This window comes from Triticum aestivum, chromosome 2D, assembly GCF_018294505.1.
Source record: "Triticum aestivum cultivar Chinese Spring chromosome 2D, IWGSC CS RefSeq v2.1, whole genome shotgun sequence".
In the NCBI taxonomy this organism is placed as follows: domain Eukaryota; kingdom Viridiplantae; phylum Streptophyta; class Magnoliopsida; order Poales; family Poaceae; genus Triticum; species Triticum aestivum.
In genome coordinates this window covers 11292646-11307993 of record NC_057799.1, presented here as the reverse complement: position 1 = coordinate 11307993, position 15348 = coordinate 11292646, and the positions used below count along the sequence as shown (strand labels likewise).

Genomic DNA, 15348 nt, shown 5'->3' with positions numbered 1-15348 from the left:
ACTTGTCTTCTACGTGCATGCGTGAGGCCTGCTGGTTCGGGTTATCGAGTGCATATATACGTTGAACACTGAGAAGCTGTGGTCGCGTTCCTCACTGGCACCATCGGACATGCATGATCAAACACCGTGGCGCCACAATTAGACGAATCCATACAAGTATTGCGGTCTGCTGTCACAGATCGACGAATCCATACGAATAGACGCTGAAGCCGTAGGCGCAGCGGCTGCTTCTTGACACTGCCTTTTGTGGCCTGTTGGTTTTTTCTTGATGTCTCTGCAGCAGTAGGTTGTGGTTGAGTACTCGATGACCCTTGACCGATCATTTGAAATTAAGAACATGCTTCTTTGCACGCTCCGTGTCTGTAAGCACCGCCTACATCATCGCCGTCTCATCTGTGTAGTCCTCCTCGTTGGATGAGTCGAACGACTCAACATAGTGCTCGTATATGTACTTCATATTCGAATCCATTGCTTCAAAGAAGAAGGAACAAACAAATTTAGCTCGGGCAATTCATCGAACAGTTTCCGAGCATGGTGATCATCATGGGTGTGCCGTTGGAGGTGATGGATTTGTCGAGTTCCAGCAGGGGTATGACGTGGCGGCCGGGGTGATGGAGCGGGGACGAAGGCAAGAGAGAAAAAGTGAAGGAGAGAAAATGGGAGGATGGAAGCGCGAGAACGGGGAGGGTTTTTTCATGGGCCCAAGGTGTCGGAGTCCACCAAGTTCGGACGAAGACTTGACTTGGCCGGCGAGAGGGCAAGTCTCCGTGTAGCGACGAAGACTTTGACTGGGCAGAGCAGACCGAAATTCCCGATCCCCTTCTTCCTCCTCCCACTCCCTCCCCTTCTGCTTGCTATCTACAAATCCCCAAACCCCCAATGCTCTTCAGACAAGTGAATCGAATGTGCTAGATCCAGGACCACGCAAGAGAGAGGACCAGCCAGCACTCGGGGAAGGTAGGAGGAGGAGGCAGCCATGGCGGAGCTGGCGGTGGGGCTGGCCAAGTCGGTGGTGGCGGGGACGCTGAGCAAGGCGCACGCGGCGGTGCAGGAGGAGGCCAAGCTGCGCCTCAGCGCGCGCCGCGACCTCGTCTTCATCACGGGGGAGTTCGAGATGATGCAGTCGTTTCTCAACGTGGCCAACGCGGAGCGCGTCGAGAACCCGGTGGTGCGCACCTGGGTGCGCCAGATCCGCGAGCTGGCCTACGACGTGGAGGACTGCATCGAGCTCGTCGTCCACCTCGACAAGGGCAGGACCAGCTTCTGGTTCCGCCTCCGCCGGCTCTGCGTCCCCTGGGCGCGCCCGCCGCGCCCGCCCGCGCTGGACCAGGCGGTGGACGAGATCGAGCAGCTCAAGGCCAGAGTCGCCGACGTCAGCACCAGGAACGCGCGCTACAGCCTCATCAGCGACACCGGGTCCAAGCCCGTCCCGCAGCAGCAGCTGACGGCCGCCGCTGCCGCCGGCGACACGGTGGCCGCGTCCAACATGCTCGCCGAGGCAAGGTATGCCGCCATGAGAGAGCAGGTCCTCGGCGGCGATCTCACCCAGCTGCTCACCAAAGAAGCCGGTGACGACCATGGTAGCCTTCAGCTTCATGTGGTCTCAGTGTGGGGGTCAGCCGGTGACCACGGTGCCACATCCATCATCACCAAGGCCTACAGTGACCCAGAGATCTGCAGAAACTTCACCCGCCGCGCCTGGGTGAAGCTCATGCATCCTTTCAGTCCGCACGACTTCGTCCGGAGCTTGATGCTTCAGTTCTGCGCAGAAGAAGAGCAACAAGAAGGAGCAGCTATAGGTATGGATGTCCTAACAATGATGCAGGCCACCCAGGAGGACCTCTTCCTGGAATTCCAGAAGGTGGTGACAGAGAAGAGTTACCTCGTCGTCTTGGAAGGCCTGTCAAACATGGCGGACTGGCATGCTTTGAGGAAGTTCCTTTTGGACAGGAGGAAGGGCAGCTGGATCATCGTGTCGACGCAGCAACCCGAAGTAGCAAGCTCGTGCATCGGGCACCCGTACCAGATACTGGAGCTCAAACAGTTCTCGCATGAGCACTCTGTTTGTGCCCTCTTCAAGAAGGTAAAGGTGCCTCAAACACCGAAATCGCAAATTCATTTCGTTTCTTATAATCTAAAATCATTTGTTACTTTTGCCTTGCTCACAGTTTAAAATATTTTGTAGATATGTTGAGCACATCTATACATAAAAGTGGGAATAATTTCATGACTTCCAGAAACATGTACTAGATTTGAAGCCTGAAAATCTATTAGTTCTCTACCTTTTCAGTTTTTCTCTTACTCGGCGTATAAGTAATAACAAAAATATTCACTCTAGTGAGATCTAATGACCATTACTCTATCTAGCTATTATGCGACCAAATATTTGGAGTTTTTATCAAATAAAGTAACAATACCTTAACTTTCTGAAATTATAATATGATGTTTGTATAATTTCTAACTCGTCCAGTGCACGGGTTCATATCTAGTACGTAAATAAATACTCCCTCTATAACTTAATTGGAACTGAAAAACGTCTTACATTAAGTTACAGAGGGAGTATAAATTATGGCACATGTGTCTCGTTACCTACCTTCTGGTCTAATAAGATAAGTCATCATTTTCTTTGTAAGCAACCTGAGAAATCACACTTTGTTCATGTATTTTGCCTATCTCTAGCAATACTTGTGTGTTAAAACCTTTCCCAACACATATACAGGGTTCTGATCGCGATGGAGATAAAGGCAAGAAACCAATGGTGGAAGATTCTCCCCTCATTGGACGTGAGTCGCTACTGAATCAACTTCGTCAGTATCCAGCAAAAGCACGTATAAACTCTAGGCAGGTGATGTCTGTGTGGGGAATAGCTGGCGTTGGGAAATCAGCTCTCGTGAAAAAGTTGTACGATGATACAATGCACGACACGAACCTATTTGCAAAGTACCATTGGGTGGATATATCTCATCCATTCAATTTAAAGGACTTCCAAAGGAACTTACCTCCGGATTTTCATTTTGAGGAATCGGGTTGGCTCATTGTTATTGATAATGTCCAGTCCAAGAAGGAATGGGACTTTATACAAACTTCCTTGGTAATACCTAAATCTTCTAAGAGCGTTGTTATTGTCATCACAACTGAAGCAAGCATTGCCGCATATTGTGCAAATAGCGAAGAGCTTGTGTTTAATGTCAAAGGTCTGGAAGCTGCTGCAGCCTCAACTCTCTTCGGAAAGGTGTGTTTTGTAACGACTCTCTTATTTTGTGCTTACATGCTTTCAGAAACATAACACCTTATATGATTGTTATTATATTCGCCGCCCTTCACTGAGGATGATCAAGAAACATTATATATGGTCTCAAATCTCAACCTATATTTGGTATTTTTATATTATTGGTGATTGGTGCTGCCTAAAATAATCATTTGCATTCCAAAATGTGTGGAACAAATTTCACAGACGTTCAACTTAACAACATTTGCCCTTACAAATAGTTGTCAAAATCTAACCATTTGTAGTTTGTCGAAATATGCATGTAGAATGGATTTTTGGCTCTCATAGAAGTATACTCCCTATTCAGAGAGAAAGCATTCCATTGCTAATGAATTGTAAAAGCGCAGGCGCATGACATGATTGATACATAATAGTACTCATTATGTTCCTTATTAATTTTTTTTCAAAACTCAGTTTGTTTTAAAGCTTTGATCAAGCTTAGGAAAAAAATAGCAACGTCTACAGACCCATGCTAGCGATGTACAAAATGACATATGGGCAAGGTATGCGTATCCAAGGAATAAATTTGAATTGGTCTGTATTTCTGTATAGCAATGAACAAAATGATAAATCGGTGCAAAACTGCAGATCCATGCTAGTGAGCATACAACAATATATCTTGTGGGCGTGCAGATTGTGGGTTATTTTGGTTGGTGTCTTTGCAACTCCACGCTCCTGATGGTAGAAACAGTTCATTGAGAAAATTTTGAATCATTATCATTGGATTTTTCATAAAAAAATTGTTTCATTGTTATTTCTTAGCAACATAATCATATAATCATACACCAAATAAAGGTTGAAGACACACAACCAGGAATGTATGTATCCATGTCTAAAACATCGTGTACTTTGCAACGAAGGGGGTAAATGGTAGGGAAAAAATGACTGCATAAGATAGAAATAATAACTATGCATTTTTGACACACTAAATATGATGCCCACTCATTTGCGAGGGCCAAGGTGCTAGTTGAAAAAAAGTATTGATGTATTGTGGATCTGTCATTGAGTTATAAAGATTTTAAGGTTACATTGCTGTGATTATTCTTCTCCTCTATTTACTCTCGAATTTTACAATTGGTTATTACAATTACTGGTTGCAGATAGTTGTTCTGCAACTAGTTTGCATTGCCTTCAATTTGCGCTATGTTCTTCCTTAACATGTTTTTTTAGAATCTTAATGTGATATATTTTACTGTCTTACATTGATCTTATTGTTTCACATTCATTTGTACTACTTGCACAATTCGTGTAGAAAAAGTTGCACATTGCTTTCGATATTTGCACTGCCTTGGGAGTTTTTGCCTGTCAAGACAGTGCAATGTATTGTCTAGAGACATAGAAAGGGTGGAACAAAGACACTGAAAATGTTGCAGATAGCTTGCACATCCCGCGTGCACACACACACACACACACACACACACATATTTTGCACCTCAAAAAATCAAACTGAATATGTTTTTCTTTTTGTAAAAGGACTGAATATGGTTTAATTGACGTTAATCTTAAATTGTTGGAACAATATAGGTATACAGGGAAAAATCATTAGACACAAGAGCTCTACAACATACTCAAGTAGAAGAACTTACTTTGAAGTGTGGAGGTCTTCCCAAAGTGATAGTTGCTATAGCTGGCGTATTGGCCAAACAAACGGTCACAAGGATGGATACTGTGGTTGCTTTGAATCAGAGATTTATGCACCACCTGGAGACCGAGCCGGATTATGATAGTCTATGTGATCTATTTGGTTGGATGCATTCGTATTTCCGGACTTGCCCTGATTCAATCAAGCCATGTATCTTCTACCTGTCGATCTTTCCTCAAGACCGCCTCATTCGGCGAAGGCGATTAGTAAGGAGGTGGATTGCAGAGGGATACTCTAGGGATGGCAACAATGAATCTGCAGAGGAGAATGGGGAGAGGCAGTTCTCCGAGCTCCTTGATCTGAGCATAATCCAGCAGGTGCCAAACTTAGTCACAAACCCATTGAATGCCACGAGAATGGCGCTGTTGTGTCAGGTCAGTGGTTTTTTCCATGAGTACATCATCCCAGGGCGAAAAGAAGACGACCTTATGTTTGAGCTGGGGGCTAATTGTGCCGTAACCACACAACGCACAGGGCGTCACCTTACCATATTGCATGACTGGAAGAGAGACAAAATTGTGTTTGAGAGCATGGATTTCTCACGGCTAAGATCACTGACGGTGTTTGGCAAGTGGGAATCATTCTTCATGTCTGAAAGTATGATGCTTCTTCGGGTACTTGATCTAGAGGATGCATCAGGTGTGGAGTATGAGGATCTTGAGAACATATTAAAATGGTTGCGTCGTCTCAAGTTCCTCTCACTACGAGGACGGCGTGAGATATACCATTTACCAGATAATATGGATCATCTGAGGCAACTGCAGACTTTGGATGTCAGGAGCACCTCTGTACTCACCTTGCCAGAGAACATCACCAAGTTGCAGAAGCTACAGTACATACGTGCGGGCGCCACTGACCCAGCTGCATCAGCACCACCCGCTCCATCCTGCTGGTTCTTCAAACCTCGCCGTATAGTTGGTGTTAAGGTGCCTAGAGGTATTGGGAAACTGACGGCGTTGCACACGCTTGGTGTTGTCAACATTGGTACTTCTGGTGGGAAGGCCATGGCGAAAGCCCTGAAGAAGCTCACCCAGTTGCGCAAGCTTGGAGTGTCCGGCGTTAACAGGAAGAACAGCAAGGATATTTTCTCTGCAATCAAGGGTCATGTTCATCTGGAATCCTTGTCTGTCCAGCTTGACAAGGACAACCAAGGCTGTTGCTTGGATGATCAGATATCCTTGCCCTGGAAGAATCTACGGAGTCTTAAATTGTATGGGCTTCAAGATAGGTTGCCGTTACCAAGTGGCCTTGAATATCAGCAAGTATTGAGTGACCAGTTTAGCAAACTCACGAAGATGGATGTGGAGATGGACACTTTAAATGAACAAGACATTAAATTCCTTGGTGAGGCACCGAAACTATATATTCTTCGCCTCCGTATCAAGGAGCCCAATGGCCCCAGCCTAAATTTTATTGTTAAGATAGACGCATGCGCGTTGGCCGTCTACAAAAAGGTCAAGATCCTCGAGATTGGTTGCAGCTCTAGCTCATTATCAGTGGAATTTGGATCAGAGACGATGAAAAATCTTGAGCTGCTCAAGCTTGACTGTTCCAGTGGGACGACATACGCTCTTGATGGCTTGGATTTTCTATCTGAACTCAAGGAAGTCTTGCTTATTGGTAGCAATGATGCTACATTCAAGGCTGAACTGGCGGACAAACTTGGCAAACACCCAAAGAAACCTGTCTTGAAGATGGAGGGATTACCACTTCCGTCTTGAAGGGCTATTTTTTTTTTCTGATTGTTCGTTGGATTCAATTCTACCCGCCACTAGCCCATTCAAGTCTTTGCAAAACCTGGTTGGTTTTTGTAACACTATGTACACGTATTTGGTCTTTTATCGGTTCCATACATGTGTTCTGTCAAAAATGTACTACACTCTACAACACATGTTTGTGATTTGTTTTGTTTTCAACTTGTAAATACTTTTATTTTATTGCCCTATGTTAATGAACGAATCAATAAGAGCACCTATTTCAGAGGAAAAAAACATGTGTATGACTTAGCCTACAAACAATTCATGTATGTTTAGTCTTGTGTGTTGTTAATCTATCTTTGCTGTCTCGCCAAATAATATATATCTATCTTTGCTCTGCTATACGAGAATTTTGGCAACCCATAGCTTGTAGAAATTTGTCTTTGCTCTGGTAAAGGAGAACTCACATCGAAGTTTCTTAAATCATCAGAAATGTCCACTAGTGCCAGCAGAGGTAGAGCTGAAGAGAGCAGGCCGAGCGCTGAGCACACTGCGAAAGGATCTGCCGTTAGACTTTCTGAAGAAATATCACAGATCAGTTCTCAGAGAATCGTAAAATTGGTAATGGCACTTTAAGAACCATTCATGAGGTGTGATTGTGCTTTAACAGTTTCTGTCTTTCTGAAAGTTGCTCAAAAATGTCGCCCAAAGAATCCGAGGTTGAACTGGTAACTGTGCCAGATGGGGAAACCATTGCTGCGAAGAAACTTGTCGAAAATTCACCCTTTCCACAAGACAAAACATTCAATAATGAGGTCCAAAGCATTATGGCCCTCCAACATGAAAATGCTGTAAGGTTGGTTGGCTACTGTCATGAAAGTCTAAAGAAAGTGGAGCAGAACAATTGAAGATATACTATTGCTGACGTTGTTCAAAGTGTAATCTGCTATGAATATTTACCACGGGAAGCCTTATGAATAATATTTTTGGTATATCATACTACCCGTTTCAAATTGCATCCATGTTGAAGATTCTCATACTCCTATATGATAACTCTGTGAATTGGAGGTTGGCCATTAATCTATGTTACACTATGTTCAGGTACAACACTGGACATGATCAAAAGAAGTTACGATTGTGCCTAACAATTTGTTTTTTGTGATCATATTTTTGCTATTAGCATGCTTACAAATAAATGATATTCAAGTCATTATCTTGTAGTACTTCAGTAATTCAGTATCTCTTCTTCAAAAGTAGATATCCCATTGGACAGGGACACACGATTCAACATAATTAAGGGGATCTGCGATGGTTTACTCTTTTTACACAGCATTCCTGTTGTGCATATGGATCTTAAGCCCGAAAACACACTGCTGGATGTTAATATGTTACCAAAAAATAGCGGATTTTGGTCTCTTGAGAATCTTTGGTCAAGAACAGACACGGATGAACAAATAAAATGTGGTGGGGTCATAGTAAGTCGGTTACAAACTGTGATAATTTTGTGTTCCTTATGATTTAAACTGCATTCTAACCTCTCTGGTAATACTTAATACTATTAAAGATATGCTTACTCAAACCCACAAATAACTTCTTTTTGGAAACTCTCCACCAGTCTAGAGGGACTGGATAGCAGGCACGCCGTTGCCATTCGGCGAAGGTTGAGCCTCGTCATCACTAGCAGAAACAGAGTTTCTTTTGGCAATGAATTTTGCATAAGCACGCCTCGACAAGTTTATGAGAATCATCAAACCTAAAACGCATCCATTGATGATGAATAGACCTTCAAAGTTCCGTGAGCTGAGGCGCAAGGAGTCGGTGTCCAGACTGCCATAATCCAGTGATAGAATCGGATCACTGAACCACTTCTTCTCAATATGAGAACCTTCAGGCCCTTCTATCAAATTCAGCATGGCCTTGGAAAGATCCTCCACCAACGGAGAGCCTTTAGGGAAAACCTGCACAAGGGTATGACATCTTAGGTGAAGCCAAGTCAGCATGCTCCAAGACTTGGGCTTAGGTTCAAGGAACTTACAAAACCAAAACCGACTGTCCTGTCAATGGGACCGACCTTCTGGAACCCTTTGCCGTACTGCAAGAGGAAAGAATTTATGTATGGTGTCTCGTCAAAGATGGCAGATACTCCTCCATTCTTTGATCCCAGCTTCAATGCCTTTGCATATTCCTCCTGCGTGCTACAAACCTTTATCCAGCGCTCCTCAAATCGAAGCCTCCTCAGCATTGAGTGCACAAATGAGCCATTCTGGTATCCAACATAGTGACCATTGTGCAAAAGTTGCCTTGGGTCAGTCACTGAAGGCTGGAGCCTCTTTGCAGTTAACATTGATGACAAGCTTGCTGTGTAGCTCTGCACTATAACTAGCATTACAAAGCACCAGGACACCACAATAACTTTTGACTGAAGGCTTTTGAACTTTTGATCTGTCATGGAATTATATATCAATAGAGCGAAATAAATAACATTGTCAGTAAGTCGCAATTCTTAGTATAAAGATGCGCAGAGTTTGCGATTTTGTATAAAACAAGGCTGATCGTAATGGCATACCATGCGTGAAAGTCCAGGTGGAGAATGCAAAGTAGAAAGAAGTGCTGAACTGTTTCCATTTGGAACCTTTGAATTCCTCATTTATAGGATTTTCAATCATCCATACAAATAGCCCAGTGACGACCATAAAGACTACTGTAGCCATCCAAAGGTCCTTCGTTAGTGGCTCTAAGAAGACCCACATGGTTGGTTCATCTTCATCTTTCCTAGCTAGGACAAGCATCGACACTCCAGACTCTGTGTATGGCATTGTGAAGTCCACATACCTAGTTCGATTGGCAATGATTGTCACATCACCCACTGCTGCATCAAACGTCTACCACCAAAACATGAAAACAGAGAGGAAATTATTAAGTGTGAAATGAAGAACGCTTCACATTCAAAGGCAAGGAAAGAAGTTGGTTGAGGCTAACCTTGAAGTAAACCTCCGATACCAGCTTGTCATAAGAATTTGCACAGTCATAGGGAATGTACTTATAGCGCAGCGCATATGGTAGTTTCTTCACAGCAGCCTCAAAGACATCAATGCTGTAGCCGTTGACAACAAGTTCACTGGAGTTAGGACTAGCCTCGACATTCACAAAAAACTTAAAATCACGTCTCACGGGCACAGCAATCTGGAGTATCTTGCCATTTACTGGGACGTCCCAGCCTCTGGGCACTGTTGTTGAATCTCCTGGCCAAATGACAGTTCTCAGGACTTGATCAGCGCGTAACCTACGTCTATCTTGGACTGGTCGAGTGCTAGAGTTGAGAAAAGGTGATAGTCCAGAAACAGGGCTCCAAAACCCAATGCGCCTAGTTTTCTCTTCAATCACGTTCACAATCTCATATGCTGGAACCGGCAACTGCCTATCAACAAACCTGAATCTCCCAGCCAATCCATCAAACTCCCCATCCGTTATGGAATTCAGAAGGTCTTGTCCAGCAGGAGATACTTCCGGGTCATCTACTAAGTTGCGTGGAGTAGACCTTAGATTTATGGCTTTCTCAGTTGCAGACGCAATTGCCCATACCACACCATATGCCCAGTATTGGAAGATGGTGGGTCTTGCCACCCTAACATTAGGATCTTGATGGAATTTGGCTCTGTATCGAGTGACGAAACGAGCCGTGAAACCGCTGATCCTCACAGATTTTGCTACATATGGCCGGAAACCCACAACACCCAGCATGGTGTCAATTGTATCCTGGGGAAGCACATCAAGGACAATGCCAATGTTATCTGTGACAATCCAGACATACCCCTCCGTCATCATATTGGTTGCTGAAGCCCGAGCGAAGAGGCGGGAAGCATCGGCTGGCAACATGTGGACGATGAAGACACGTGTCTGCATGGTCATGAGCTTGTACAGTTCTTCATCAATGCGGTAATCGGGGGAAGAAGTAGGGACGGCAGAACGGTTAATGACACGGACATCGATGGCTTCAAGGGCGTCAGTAATGGACGGAAGAATGCCGACGCCATAAGTGTTGTCCTCGTAGACAAGAACAACATTTTTCCAGCCATAGGCCTGGATGAAGGCGGCAATTGGAGCTGCCTGGAAGGAGCCCTTGACACAGGCCCGGAGGAAGTACGGAACATGATGTTGATTAACTGAATCACCTGTTGCAGAGGAAGTGATGACAGGAGTCTTGGTTTTGTTGGCTAGGTAGGTCAAGAACTCTGCTTCTAAACTGTTCTGCGGGCCGATGATAACCTCAACCTTTTCTGTGCCGATGAGATCTGTTGCTGCAAGACCAAAGGATGATCAAATCAGTTCAGCAAAGCAATCATCACATCTGGTACATGGGGTAAGAAAACCACTTGAAAAAATACGCGAAATTAGGAGTCAACAATAATTAACATCCGGTCTCACCTAGGAGCGGCGCTTGCACACGGCGAGGAGGAGGGGAAGGGAACGGGCGGGCGGGCCAAATGCGGCTGCCTGAGCCCAGCGTGCGGCCGCGCAAAGAGGAACGAACAGGGGAAGCCAGCCAAAACCGGGGCTTATCGCCACGCACGGAACCTGTTCGACGAAATGTGGAAGCGGAGAGAGCTCACGACGAAGGCGCTTGGCAGCGTGGAAGCTGAACCGGAGGTCGTGGAAGAGCGTGTCGCCGAGCAGGCGGAGCGGCGCAGGAAGAGCGCTTTCCTGAGGCCGTCGTGCAGGCGCTCCGCCGCCTTCTCTCTCGTCGCGGCCGGCCTTCTCGCATATTACCGCTTGGAGTTTGGCGGGAGAAAGGGGGGGCACAGGTCGGTGGCCTCCCGCGGCGGGGATCTGCATCGCCGGCCGGCATAGTGGCGCCGCACGCACGCAGGGGGCAAGACGCCGAGCACGGCGAGCGAGCGAGCGGCGTTGAGGTCTACGCGCCAGGCAGAGCGACCGGACGGAAGAACTCACTCAACTGGGCGGCTGAACCCCATTGGCCCAGAGGCCCATATTGCTGTTTTTTTTTCTTCGAAAAACGACATGACAGAGAGAAAATACACATTTTCTTATTATAAAACACAGAGAAAAAACATAACAAAAATGTATGATTGCCATGATATGAAAATATGAAGAAAAAAAAATTTATGCTACTTTATAAAAATGCCGTGCTATTTTATAAATTTACAAAAATGATACTATGATTAAAGAAAATTGGGTTGTGTGCTCTAAAATAAATAAATTTATGAATTCTGCCGTGGAGATGCTTCACTGTTAAAAATAAACATATTTTGGAGAACAAATTTCTTTATTTTTTCCAAGTACCAAAAACAAAATGCCATGCTGTAATTTCTTTTCCTTTATGTGGTCGACCGCGCAAAAATTCTTAAAAATGACATGTCACTGATTTTTTTTTGCCATGCCAATAAAAATAAAATAGCGATCCACTTAAATTATAAAACTACCATCCCATTAATAATAATAAAATAAAAAAGTTCCATGCCAATAATAATAAATGTCAGCCTCTCAATAATAAAACCACCATCTTGTTAATCATAAAACTGCCATTCTCGTAATAAGGCAGGGAAGGTGTTGGCCTCCTGGCTAATGTTTGCCATGTAACATTTCCGTTCTTTTCTTTGCATGGATGGGGGTGAGGTGAGGTTTCTTCTTTTCATTTTTTGGATGGATGTGGCGGGGGTGGAGTTGAGCATAGCATTTGAAATTGCGGAAGAAACGATTTTGTGGTGGCCTCTCTCGGCAACTATGTAGCGGGCAATTTTCTAGTTGGGGATAGAGGATTTCGGGAGGTTGTTATAGAATTTGCCATGTTTAGTGGGATTTCTAGATGATTTCGTGGGGGTTATCGTAGCGCCACGCCGAGGTTCTTCAGCGCCAATAGTGGTGCGGTTCTGGTGATTTAGTGGGCGGTTCAATCTCGTGGTTGAGTAGGGGTGCAAATATTATGTGCCCTTAAATAAAAAACATGTACTCCATTCTAACACAATGTAAGGCAGGGTGAAGTATATAATTGTCGGGATGCCCTAAAACATTAGGAGAAGAAAAACAAAATTAAACTAAAACAGAAAAATCAACAAGATCTTTTATATAAAAATAAGGAGAAGAAGCAATTTTAAGATCCATCTCAGAATGTACATCTATTGGAATTTTTTTTCTCTTGAGAATAGGCAATGATTTATTTATCGTGTACAATTGTATACAGACGTCCTGCTCCTGCATTTTCCAGAAATACCTTTCCTTTTAAAAAAATTCATTTTCCAGAAATATCTTTCTTTTAGGGCAGAAATATCTGTTTTACTCCGTACATGGTATTGATTCATGCATGGATGCGACACTACAGTTAGAGCGGAAGCGGAGGGTGGACGTACCTGCAGACGCGGCGGTGACGACGTCGCGGTTGGAGTCCCGGACGTGGAGCCTCACCCTGGTGGTGTAGCCTGGGTGCGCGGCGTACAAGTCGTGCAGCGCCATCCTCATGCTGAGGAGGCTCTTCTTCCCCAGCCCCGTCGCCAGGTCCAGGATCACCCCAACATTGACCGGGACGGTCTTGAGCGGCGGTGCTGGCGCCGGTGCCATTGCCGCTGCCATGGTGCGACCGGCGAGGAGTAAGAGGAAGAGGCCATTAAGCATGCAAGCAGGCGAATAAGGTCGGTAGTAAAGCATGGTGTGGAGTTGGCGTTATCAACTGGCTTCTCCCTCCTTGTTTCTCGTTCCGCTATACGAGGATACCGCAGTGGTAGTAGCTAGTACTTATTATTATCCAAAGCTAATCATCTGCAGCGCGCACGCATTATTATTATTATACGAGAAAGATGTAAAGCCTGACGCCTCGGCGCTGCACTATCCATATCAAATCGACGGCCCATCATCGACCGGAACGCACGCATGCATGCGCATTCCGTTCAACGCGAGGCCGTCTGACATGTTGAATACAGTAGGTTTTCGTTTCGTGCCTCCTTCGTTTATATACTGTATTTAGGCAGCAGCTCCCAGGTTACTCCGGCGAACTTGCACTGTAGCGGCTTGGCTGTGTCTGCAGCTGCACTGCATGCGCCTCACGTGGTGCACGTGGGCGCTCGGTTGCCGGGGCAAGCCCCCGCTGGAAAGCACCCGGTTTGCAAAGGCCATTAATCCCGGCTGTGCAACCGGGACTAAATATGCGCGACTAAAGGCCCCCCCTTTAGTCGCGCCTCTTACGAACCGCGACTAAAGGCCCGTCCACGTGGGCGCCAGGAGTCCGTCGGGGCGGAGGACCTTTAGTCCCGGTTCTCGTGGCTAACCGGGACTAAAGGCCTCCTCCGCAGGTTTAGGGTTTTAGCCCCCCTAAACCTTGTTTTTTTGTGAATTTTTTTTATTTTCAAATTTCTGAATTATTTTAACCTCTAATCTCTAATCACCACCCCTCATCACTGCTCAATTTATCCTCTAATCTCTAATCACCCTTCATAATTCCAAATCATCTAACTTCCCGGACGGTCACCCATCCTCTCACTACTCCAGCCTGAGCACGCTTAACTTCCGGGTTCTATTCTCCCTCATTTCCAAGTCTGCACTTGTTGTTTTCCTGACAATAGTAGGATGTCAATTCTATTAACCCTCAGGAATTTAGCTTGAGCATGAAGTGACACATTTCACTGTTTGAGTTTGAAACTATTGTTTTAAAAAACAATAATTATTTAGTAACACTAATATTTCTGGAATAATTGTTTGACCATTGTTTGACCACTGTTTGACCAGATTTGACCAAAATTTAAAAAAACTAAAATAATTATTTAGTAACACTAATATTCTAGAATAATTAGTTTGACCATTGTTTGACCACAGTTTGACCACAATTTGAATTTTTTTGAATTTTTTTGCCTCTCCAGATCTTAAAAGCCCCGAAACTTTTTTCTGTTAGGTTTTTGAGGATTTTGAAAATGTTTAACGGGGTTCCCCTTGTTAAATTCGGATGTAACTTTTTGAGTAGATGATTTTTCATATAAAAAACTTTTTCATCCGAGTTCGTATGCAAAAGTTATGCCCATTTTAAGAAATTCCAGAGAGATTTTGCAAATAAAGTCGAAATTCATATTTGTTAATTTTCCCAACAACTAGACCACATATCACATGAGAAACTTATTTAATTTTATTTTTTTGACATTTCCATCATTTTCTTTTGGTTTTTCTAAAACTGAAAAGGCGGTCGGGGGGGGGGGGGGGTAGAGTTTGATGGGCCCTTTAGTACCGGTTGGTGGCACCAACCGGGACTAAAGGACTAACCTTTAGTCCCGGTTGGTCTGGCCAACCGCGACTAAAGGCCTTCGGGCCAGCTTGAGGACCTTTAGTCCCGGTTGGCCAGGCCAACTGGGACTAAAGCCCCTCCCGTCCGCCAGCTGTCGACCGAGCGCGCTGGGCCCAGATAGTTGGTCGCGGGTCTCCTCCCAAACCGTGACTAAAGAACCCTTTTGTCGCGATTCGATTATTTTGGGGACTAATGGGTCGTATGGAAGCCTCTTTTTCTACAAGTGTCTATAGGGATCTATGAGATCGAGTATGGGATTCGGATTCGTTATTCATTCAATGGAACCTCTTATTGGATATTCGACAGTTGGCGGGTGTCTTTGTCTGTCTTGTCCGAAAAGAGGAGGACTTAATGATTATTCGTTCACCGGAAGCAGAAGTAAAAAATTGTTGTGGATAGGGATCCTGTAAAAACATCTTTTGATAAATGGACCAGACCCGGCCATTTCTTAAGAACACTA

General features: G+C 44.8%; 2 protein-coding genes across 2 annotated transcripts; one reads left to right on the top strand and one right to left on the bottom strand.

Annotated features, from left to right (window-relative positions):
• The first annotated feature begins 643 nt into the window (after positions 1 to 643).
• On the top strand, positions 644 to 7306 carry LOC123051049 (disease resistance protein Pik-2). Its single transcript, XM_044473806.1, has 3 exons — positions 644 to 2083; positions 2720 to 3232; positions 4793 to 7306. Exons 1-3 carry the CDS (start codon positions 977 to 979, stop codon positions 6629 to 6631), a joined length of 3459 nt encoding a protein of 1152 aa, XP_044329741.1. The 5' UTR covers positions 644 to 976; the 3' UTR covers positions 6632 to 7306.
• A 190-nt stretch (positions 7307 to 7496) lies between these two features.
• LOC123051050 (glutamate receptor 2.8) lies at positions 7497 to 11204 on the bottom strand. The gene is made up of 5 exons (XM_044473807.1): positions 11033 to 11204; positions 9587 to 10905; positions 9174 to 9489; positions 8643 to 9049; positions 7497 to 8565 (listed from the first exon to the last, which is right to left on the bottom strand). The coding sequence occupies exons 2-5, from the start codon at positions 10514 to 10516 to the stop codon at positions 8224 to 8226; spliced, it is 1995 nt and encodes a 664-aa protein (XP_044329742.1). The 5' UTR covers positions 10517 to 10905; positions 11033 to 11204; the 3' UTR covers positions 7497 to 8223.
• Between the last annotated feature and the right edge of the window lie 4144 nt (positions 11205 to 15348).

Coding starts and splice junctions, on each gene's coding strand:
- LOC123051049 (XM_044473806.1), top strand. CDS start 977: ATGGCGGAGCTGGCGGTGGGGCTGGCCAAGTCGGTGGTGGCGGGGACG. Junction 2,084..2,719: donor TTTGTGCCCTCTTCAAGAAG/GTAAAGGTGCCT, acceptor ACACATATACAG/GGTTCTGATCGCGATGGAGA. Junction 3,233..4,792: donor CCTCAACTCTCTTCGGAAAG/GTGTGTTTTGTA, acceptor GGAACAATATAG/GTATACAGGGAAAAATCATT.
- LOC123051050 (XM_044473807.1), bottom strand. CDS start 10,516: ATGACCATGCAGACACGTGTCTTCATCGTCCACATGTTGCCAGCCGAT. Junction 9,050..9,173: donor CACCTGGACTTTCACGCATG/GTATGCCATTAC, acceptor ATTCCATGACAG/ATCAAAAGTTCAAAAGCCTT. Junction 8,566..8,642: donor GGACAGTCGGTTTTGGTTTT/GTAAGTTCCTTG, acceptor ACCCTTGTGCAG/GTTTTCCCTAAAGGCTCTCC.